At 46.1% G+C, this 9,403-nt stretch overlaps 3 protein-coding genes across 3 annotated transcripts; 2 read left to right on the top strand and 1 right to left on the bottom strand.

Annotated features, from left to right (window-relative positions):
* Nucleotides 1-452: 452 nt before the first annotated feature.
* Nucleotides 453-950, bottom strand: LOC109860480. Its single transcript, XM_020439580.1, has 2 exons — nucleotides 883-950; nucleotides 453-759 (listed from the first exon to the last, which is right to left on the bottom strand). The coding sequence occupies exons 1-2, from the start codon at nucleotides 948-950 to the stop codon at nucleotides 453-455; spliced, it is 375 nt and encodes a 124-aa protein (XP_020295169.1).
* Nucleotides 951-5,783: 4,833 nt separating this feature from the next.
* Nucleotides 5,784-7,004, top strand: LOC109860479. Its single transcript, XM_020439579.1, has one exon. The coding sequence runs from the start codon at nucleotides 5,784-5,786 to the stop codon at nucleotides 7,002-7,004; it is 1,221 nt and encodes a 406-aa protein (XP_020295168.1).
* Nucleotides 7,005-7,643: 639 nt separating this feature from the next.
* Nucleotides 7,644-7,991, top strand: LOC109860478 (golgin subfamily A member 6-like protein 6). The gene has a single exon (XM_020439578.1). The coding sequence runs from the start codon at nucleotides 7,644-7,646 to the stop codon at nucleotides 7,989-7,991; it is 348 nt and encodes a 115-aa protein (XP_020295167.1).
* The last annotated feature ends 1,412 nt before the right edge of the window (nucleotides 7,992-9,403 follow it).

The raw sequence follows: 9,403 nt of genomic DNA, 5'->3' as shown, positions 1-9,403 counted from the left end.
GCAACTCGACTGGGCAACAGCAAGTGCACGAAGAAGATGAAGGGTGTGAAGAGAAACGTCGTCGCGAGAACAATCACCTTCGACGACTACGTGCAATGTCTGCGGAACGCAACCGAACTGACAGCAGTCGTGCATACGATCTCGGCTGCACGAGGTGTTCATCGTTTCGGAGCGGAAGCTCGCTCTGCGTCCGCACGACGACAAGCGGTGCATCGTCCATAGATCACCTAACCTACCCTTATCGTGGGGTCACTACAATATCCCTAACCTAACCTAACCTAACTAAGTTAGATTAGGTTTGGTTACGTTGAAAATATAATAATACAGAATAAAGTAATTATATGTAAATAAACACAAAATACATGTAAGATAATACATATATAATTTGATATATGTAATATATATTGTAAATATAAGAATAAAAGAGAGAGATTACACATAGCATAATAATATTAGACAACATTGTTCTTATTTATCCAGGAATTATACAAACTGTCCAGTCCCAACCACTTGACCAACACCTCGTTGCCTCGGCGACGTACACTCTTCTCTACGAGATAAACGTCCAGATGTTTGACCGCGTGCAACTCGTGTTCGTAGAATCCATCGGCTATAGGTTCACCACAATAATCTTCGAGGTAAGTCGTTGGTGAAGTTTGTTGCATCTTTTTGACGCGGAACATTTCGGTGGTCCAGTTTAGAGTGTAACCCTTCGCAAAGACGGTTTTGTACTTGCTCACGCGCACAGCATCGCCGACTCTGAATCACAATGGTCCGGCAATCTTGACGTTGCTGTACGCCGTGCGCAGGAGTCGCTCGCTCAAAGCCCGCGTTACGTCGATCGGTCGCGCGCCGATGGTGCAATGCTTGCGCGCGTTGTACTCCGTTCCAAGTCGTTGCAGGTCGTCGATCCAGCAATACGATCCGTTTAGCGTAAACATCTTCCACATGTTGTTCTTGAGCGTACGATTGAAACGTTCAACCACCGACGCTTTTATAACAGAGTATGATTGGAGTAGTGATTGATGCCGTGACGATGCATCAAATTTTCCACATCCGCGTTGTAGAACTCTTTGCCGCGATCAGTTTGCAGATTCGTCGGACAACGATCGTCGGCGCGATAGATCTTCGCGATCGCCCCAACGACCTCTTTGCCACTCTTGCTCTTAAGTGGCAACACCCACGCCTACTTGCTCAACACATCGATGACTGTGAGAATGTAGTTGTGACCTTTGTTCTGACGAACGTAAGGACGCATCTCGACCACGTCAGCCTGCCACAGATCGTCGTAACCGCGTACAACGACTCATCTGCGCGGAAAGTTGCGTCGCGCGGGCGCATGCAATTCCTCTGCGAGCTCTCTCTTCTCGACGCTCATGTCGATTGCGGCTGCTTGTTTTGTCTCGCTGATTCTCGCACAGTCTTGCGCAGGTTACTCACGTCAGAGCTCGTGTTGAGCTCGTTGATAGAGTTCTACATATTGCAAAGCAATTCGTTAAGTATCGTGTCTTGCAAGCGAGCGATTTGCAAATGAATAAATATCTTGAACGTGAGTCAGAATAGCGCTGTGCAACTCGCTTACATTTGTGTGCAGAGACTCAATCACTTTTTTTCAGTTTTGTTCGCGAATCCTCTAGCTGCACTAATCGATCGTACACGTTTCTTCGCAGAGTCTCAATCGCCTCTCCCACTTTTTCGTAAAATTGAATTAGATCTTTTCTCAAGTCTTCGATCTCGCGCGAATTCGCACCCCGCGGTCTCGTCTCCAGCTGCAACAATCGGTCGTACGCGTTCGCAGATGCTCAACGGCTTCGCTCAGTTCTTTGCTTGACTGCTTCTCGTATTTTTTAAGATCGTCGAACTCGCGTTGAGTGACAAAATGTCTCGCGCTTTTCTCCAAGCTCAACAACCGCTTTTCCGTCGCCTCAGCGCGCGACAACACAGTCGTAAAACTATCTTGCAGATTATCCACAGTTTCCTTAACTTTTACTATGGAGTTTGTCGTAATGATTGAAAGCGTTATTCTCCAAACGTTTCGACTTTTATTTGAGTCATCTTCAGTAAAAATACTATACAATTTAAAATGAGAAATATTATAATAAACACCAGATTACAATTTAGTATGTTAAACAATGTTTTATTTGGAAGAACCGCAATGCTCGTATACCTTAATTAACATTGCTTCATCCTTAGTTAACGATATAACAGTCAAAAGGATAAAATAAAATAAAATAAAATTTACAATGATGGTTAGAACGTGTGAAACTGAGTATTACATTGTTATTACTAAACAAGAAGTCAAATAAGTCACGTCAACAAGCTCGATGTTAGTTCCCTCTAGATAAAATACAAAAATTGAAACTAAATTTGATTGAGAATTGGAAGATAAATGTTATCTAGGCTCTCTGTGTGTTGCATAACATTAATAGTATTGTGATGTAATTTTAAGAGGGTAATATTGACAACGGTGCGTTTGATCGACGTCTCTTCGGTTTTAACGGCGTTGGTCTCACCGCCGCCATCGCGCCGTCCTCGAGCTTCCTCTTCACACCCGCTGTGTAAACACGTTCCGTTGGTTTTGCACTCTTGACCAGTTCTTGCAACGGTTCAACGATCGGTTTGAAGTGCCGTTCGAGAGCGAGCTCGTCCTCGATGCGTCCCGGTTTCAACAATTTATGTTTCTTGCGTATCGATTCGCGCGTTCGAGCGATATCTTTCGCCAAACGCTCGCGTTCGTCGATATCGGCGGTCAACGTTGACGCGCGAGGTCCTGTTGCTCGACATACCGTTCGCAACTGCCGCTGTCTACGGCACGGCGAACTCGTTGAACCCGCGTCTGTACCTGCCGTTGCAAAACGAGCTATCCTTGTCTATCACAACAAAACCGTACTTTCGCCTCCAGCACGCGCGACACAGGTCCGAGAAGTCATTGTATGACATGTCGGTGTTGATTGTTGTAAACGTGTCGAAGATTCGTGCTGTCCTGTCGGAACAGTGTCAACAGATTCGCGTTGTCGCAAATCAGATGCTTCGGTATCTTGGCGTACGTTTGACAGAGATAAAAGCAATCGACGTTCGAGTGACGACCCATCGCGAAGTACTTCCGTATCGCGTCCTGTTTGTCGCAGATAACGTCGTCGAACACGGAATTGGGCAAAGCCTCGTTCGTCGGCACAACGTCGCAGTTGTTCGCGAACGTGAAGTAACCTATTTCATCCATTGATCCTAACAATTGCTCTAGATAGCGATATTTTGGTTCCTGCAAAGACTTTGAATACACGTACACGTTCTCGAATCGCACACCGTGCGGAATCTCCAACAGTCGTATCAAAACGTTCGTCTTGCCGCAGTTGGACGGTCCGCAAACGATCGCGCGTATGGCGTTCGGCAGGAAAGGACTGTGTCCGCTTCGCGCGTTTTTCTCCTCCTCGTTCGATCGTCGCGTTTGTTTTTCGACATTCAACACTCGTATTGCAAACGGTTGTTTACCGAAACGCATGTCGTTGTTATCGTTTAAAACGCGCGCTCGCGTCGCCGCGATCCCAAAATCGTTTTAACCGACCGTTGAATCGATCGATCAGTCGACAAGCGTAGCGCGAGCGGATCGCGCGCAAACTAACAATTGTTCGAACGCGCCTGTTTCTCGCAACTGCGTCGGATGCGTTTCGCGAGCGGCGCAGGTCTGTTGAATAGCGCTATAAACGTTTTACCTTTCGAATTGCACATACCGGGCTATCAATTTTGCGGATCCGGCACAAAGCTCGCCAAACGATTGGCACGGGGCGATCGCGGCGTAAATCCGTTGGACGCCGCGTGTTGCAAGCACGACATCGCGTAAAATACTCGCGCAATTCCTCGCCGCGCGTCACGACGCCGATCGGTTGCTTGCTAAAAAAGCGCGCGAATGCATAACAGCCGTCAATTCTACTCTGGGAGAGAAAGTTGCCGCAACGGCTGTTTGGGCAGCTATGGCAAAAACAAAGCTCGGTGCGGGCTCTAAGAGACAAAGGATAGGTAAAAAGAAAACACATGCGGAAAAGAGAAAGAGAATTCTGCCAGTTGCGAAACGCAGCGGCTTGCTGCCTCTATTGCCTGTGCTGGGAGCCATTGGATCCTTGATCGGCAATGTAGCAAAAGTTGTTGGCGATCGAAAGACCGCTGCGCGTCAATTGGAGGAACTGCAACGGCACAATCGCGCAATAGAAGGTCGCGGATTGTATCTCGCGCCGTACAAGCGCAACGCATTCGGAGGAGGAGGTCTTTGCGGTAAAAAAAAACCTTGCGGACGCAAGCGATAGATGTCGCTTTGCCATCCGGTGTCACCACGAACGTGTAACTCGACATGCTTGCCAGACGACTACGCATACCGTTCTTTAGGGGTGTATTTATGCGCAACGCTTTACTCGCGCGCGTACGCGCGAACGAGAGCGGTATCGTTAATCTGACGACGCTATCGGACCGGGCACGCATTAGGTCACCTACGCCAAGAGAGGACGCAACGCGTGTACTTTGACGGATTCGGCAACTTGCGTCCTCCGCGAGAACTCGAGCGCTATCTAGGAAGCGACGTGACGATCGCGTACAATCGTATCAAACGTACGATCAGAGCGTTTGCGGTCAGTTGTGTCTGCGATTTCTGAGAGTGAGTTGGGTTGCATCAGCCGTACCGGTTGAATGTGCGTAGTTACGGTGCGAATATTTTTGGACAATTTTCGGTGTTTTACACCACTTTCTTTATTATTATCTGTTAATTTAAACCAGTATACAACTCCGTGGCTAGGCGTCAGGAACCCTATCCACGGTTTTAAACCTATCATCAAAAAGACGTAGAATGGCGTATGGACTAGCTTTGTAGGTCCACTGAGCCAAAAGAGCACCAAAACCAAAACCTGCGATTTCTGAGGAATCTCAAGTGGTAGACGATCGCTCTCAAGCGCACCACCAACACTGTCGATCACGCTCACATTAACCGGTACAAGCAGCGTTTTCGCGGTGAGTTACTATCTACCTATCGATCTGAGCGATGGAGTCTACGAACTCGATCTTACAAACTTCGAGTCTTACAACACGATACCGAACGTCGACTCGACGAACAACAAATTCTACTTCGACGATAACAATGAAACGATAACGATTCCCGAGGGTTCGTACGAGTTGCGCGCTCTCGCTCGTTTTCTGAACACCGCTGGGCTTCGCAGACGTTAACAACGAGAACCGGTCGTAGGCGAAACAACGACGACGAGCGTTAACAATAATGATGATGATGTCTACGATATGTTCGATGACGATGATAACAATGTGGGTGACAAGAGCGCGTTGATACTTCGCGCCAACGACAACACCATGCGAAGCGAGATCAAGTGCGCTTATCGAGTCAACTTTTCCAAACCCAACAACATCGGCTTGCTGCTCGGTTTCTGATCGTCGCGCATTCTGCAACCTAATCGGTGGTACGCGTCCGACAAACCGGTGAACATCATGAACGTGAATGTGATTCGCGTGGAATGCAACATCACCGCGGGAACGTACAGCAACGAGAAACCCGTGCACACGATACACGAATTTGCTTTGAACGTGCCGGGATATAAACTGTCGAAGACGCCGTGTCAAATCATTTACCTATTGGTCATCGCGGGAAGCGTTACGGACATCACGGTGCGTATAGTGAATCAGAACGGTCGATTGATTGATTTTTGCGACGAAACGATAACGATGCGCTTGCACGTACGGAAGATACGCGAGTAAACGGTGTCGACACCGCGCAGCGAGGTAGGAAGGAAATTATGCTCGTCGTGGCCGCATCGAGCGAACAAAAAACGCAACGAGATTGTTCTTTCGTTTTCGTGACTTCGTCGCGCGATCGTTCGACATTGACCGCGCGAAACGCGACGTTTTTGCGTTCGTTGGGTTACGCAGTAGACAACGGGGATAACAACAACAACGACGTACTCAGCGTCGGTGGTGAGCCAGTCCTCGATGATCGTATCGTCAAGATCGAGACTCACACGTACAACCCGTACGGCAATACATCGTTTGGTCACAGCGACGAAATACGCATACCCATTCAACAACAGGATGTTTACACTCTACCGTACAACAGTTACTTATACGTCAAGAGAAAGTTCAGTCTACAAACCACCGCCGGGGCTGCGGAAAGAAGCGGCGCGGCCGCCGCCGCGTTGACAAACAATTGCGTGGCGTTTATGTTCGATGAGATCAGATACGAGCTTAATAGTGTGGAAATCGATCGAAATCGCAACCCCGGTGTAACGAGCACGTTAAAGAACTACGTGTTTCTGACCACTGAAACAGGAAACGTTCTGCGACACGCCGGTTGGAACTTGTCCACCAATAAAGGTGTTGGTGAATTCAATTTTTGCGTACCTCTCCGCACATTGCTGGGATTCTGTGAGGACTACAAACGCGTGGTAATCAACGCGAGACACGAACTCATTCTGATACGATCACGCAACGACAACAACAGCATCTTTGCTTCGGCTAACAGCGAGTCAACGGTGGAATTGCACAAGGTGCAGTGGCGAATACCACACGTTGTGTTAAATGATGTAAACAAATTGAAGCTGTTGCGCACTCTGGAGAGCGGTCGATATTTATCCATGGGATTTTGCTCGTGGGATCTGTACGAGTACCCGCTGTTACAGAGCACGACGTCTCATTCGTGGGCTGTAAAAGCGGCTAAGCAGTTGGAAAAGCCGCGTTACATCATTTTTGCGTTGCAGACCGGTCGAAAGAACGTTGTCAGCCGAGATTGCTCGCGGTTCGATTATTGCAACTTGTCCAATGTAAAGTTGTTCCTGAATTCGGAATTCTATCCTTATGATGACTTGAATCTGGATTTTAGTAAGGAACGATATGCCGTTTTGTACAATATGTACGTCAAATTCAACAGAGCCTACTACGGACGCGATGAGGACGAGGCGCTTCTAACATTAGACAAGTTTATCTACTGCGGACCTCTCGTAGTCATTGACTGGTTGCGCTAAAACGAAACGGTTAAGAGCGCCATCGTAGACGTTTGCATCAAATTCAACTGCAAAGAAAATGTACCCCTCGATACAGCCGCGTAGTGTCTGATCATACACGATCGTATTGTTGAGTACAATCCACTGACCAGCGTCGTGCGACGAATCGTTTAGAGCAGTCATCAGTCGCGTTCGAACCATCAACGATGTCGCACGCTTTCTCACCGTCGACAACGACGATGACGTCACGTTCCGCGATGGACATGCCACTATTCGTGGATCTGCAAGATTTTGTGATTGGAGACAACAACTTTATAACTAAAAAAGCGGCAGGATTTCCGTTTCCGGTAGCGTGTAAGTGTGACAACTGTAATAGCTGCTGCGATAGAAAGGCATTTGAGAGAGTGATAGAGAGGAGAGAAGGTGAAGCAAAGGTGTGAGTGGCGTGTGGAGGATATAGGATGGAGTGTGAGAGAGAGTGGGTGAAGGTGAGGGTGAAGGGAGAAGGTGAAGAATAGGTAAAGTGCGAGGGGCGTAAATAGGTTAGGGTCAGAGAGTGCAAGAGCGTGAGTCTGAGAGTGCAGGAGGTGTGGAAGGTGCTGAGGACGGGTGACGCTAGGGAATTTGGGGAAATTGCAGGTGGATTCAATTATATGGAGAATGGCGAAAAAAAGAAGCAAGATGGAAAAGATGAAGGAAGGATATAGAAAGGAAAGATCGATGAGTAATAGCTTGACACTAAAAACATGGATTAAGAGGAAAAGGGAGAATGAGGGAGAAGGAGAGAGTAGAGAAGAAGAAAGAATACATAGGAAAAGTAAAAGGATACAGATATCGCCGAAGAAGAAAAACGGGAAGAAAGAGGATAAGGAAGAAGAAGGGGATGATAGTAAGGATAGCAAGGAGAGGAAGAAAAAAGAGATGTGGAGAATTTTAGAGAAGGTAAAAAAGGAGATAGCAGAATATGTGGAAAAAGTCAAGAAAATGGAAAGGGAAATGGAAAAGTAGAGAAAGAGAGAAGAAAGATTAAGAGTGGAAAGGGAAGAGATGAAGAGAAGAATAAAGGAATTAGAGAAGAAAGTGGAGGAAAAAAAGAATAAAGAGAAAGAGAAGGAGATGGAGAAAAAAAGGGGAGCAAAGAGAAGGATTTAGAAGAGAGGCTAAAGATGATGGAGAAGAGTAGTGAGGGGAAGGAGAAAAAGGAGAGGAGGAAAAAGAATTTTGTAATAAAGGGTGTGAAGAAGGAGAAAGGGGACTGGAGATGGGAGTTGAAAAGATATTAAAGAAGATAGGAGCAGATGTGAAGTTGGAGAACATGAGAAGGCTTAATGCTGGAAGAGAGGATAGAGGTGAGATGGTGTGGGTAAGGGTAGAAAAAGAGGAAGACAAGAGAATGATATGGGAGAAGAAAAGAAATTTGAAGGGTAAAAAGATTTGGATAGAGGAAGATTTAACATAGAAGGAAAAAGAGGTGAGAAGGAAACTAAAGGTAATTGCTAGAAAAAAAAGAAGAAAAGGGAAGTATGTTTGGGTAGAAGGAGACAGGATAAGAATTGAGGGAGAATAATGGAAGTGGAATGAGGAGATGAAGGTTTTAGAGAGAATAGAGCAATTAGGAAAGGGGGAAGGAAGAAAGATGGGGGAAGGAAAAGGAGGGAGAGAGGGGGTAGGAAGAGAATAGCTGATGGGGCAAGAGGAAAAGAAAAAGATAGGAAAGGAAAAGAAGGAAAAGGAGAGGAGAGTGGGTGGATGGAAGATTATAAAGTAGTCTTTTGGAATGTGGCAGGATTTAAAAATAAAAATAAGGATTTCTGGGAAAGATTGAATTGGGATATAATGGTTTTTATGGAAACTTGGGTGGATAAAAAGGAATAGGAAAAATTGAGAAACTTATTACCAAGAGGATATAGATGGGAGGTACAATGGGCAGGAAAGAAGAATAAGAAAGGGAGAGCAATTGGAGGAATGGTAATGGAAGTTAAAAGAGGAATAGAGATAGAAGAAGAAAAAGAAGAAGTGGACATAGAAGGGTTAATGACAAAGAGAGTGAAATTAAGGGATAGTTGGTAGAGAATAATAGGAGTTTACGTAAACAAAGAGGTAGAGAAAAAGATGGGAGAATTACGGAATTGGATAGAAGGAAAAAAAGAAAGGGTGATAGTAGGTGGCGATTTTAATGCTAGAACAGGAGAGGAAGGAGGAGAGATAAAGGGACACGGGAAGAAGGGAGAAGAAAGAAAAAGAAGGTTGAAAGATAAGAAGATTAATGCAAAGGGAAAGAGGCTGTTAAAGGAAATTGGAGAGTTAGGATGGACGATCTGGAATGGGAATATAAAAAGAGATGAGGAAAGGGAATAGACGTATACAGGTGGTAGGGAAGAAAGGGTGATTGATTATGTGGGCGTTGCGGAGTTAAAGAA

The sequence above is a fragment of the Pseudomyrmex gracilis genome, unplaced genomic scaffold, assembly GCF_002006095.1.
Source record: "Pseudomyrmex gracilis isolate BER0280 unplaced genomic scaffold, ASM200609v1 scaffold_395, whole genome shotgun sequence".
In the NCBI taxonomy this organism is placed as follows: Eukaryota; Metazoa; Arthropoda; class Insecta; order Hymenoptera; family Formicidae; genus Pseudomyrmex; species Pseudomyrmex gracilis.
Note: the sequence above shows the minus strand (reverse complement) of the source record. Positions and strands in the feature narration are given on the sequence as shown.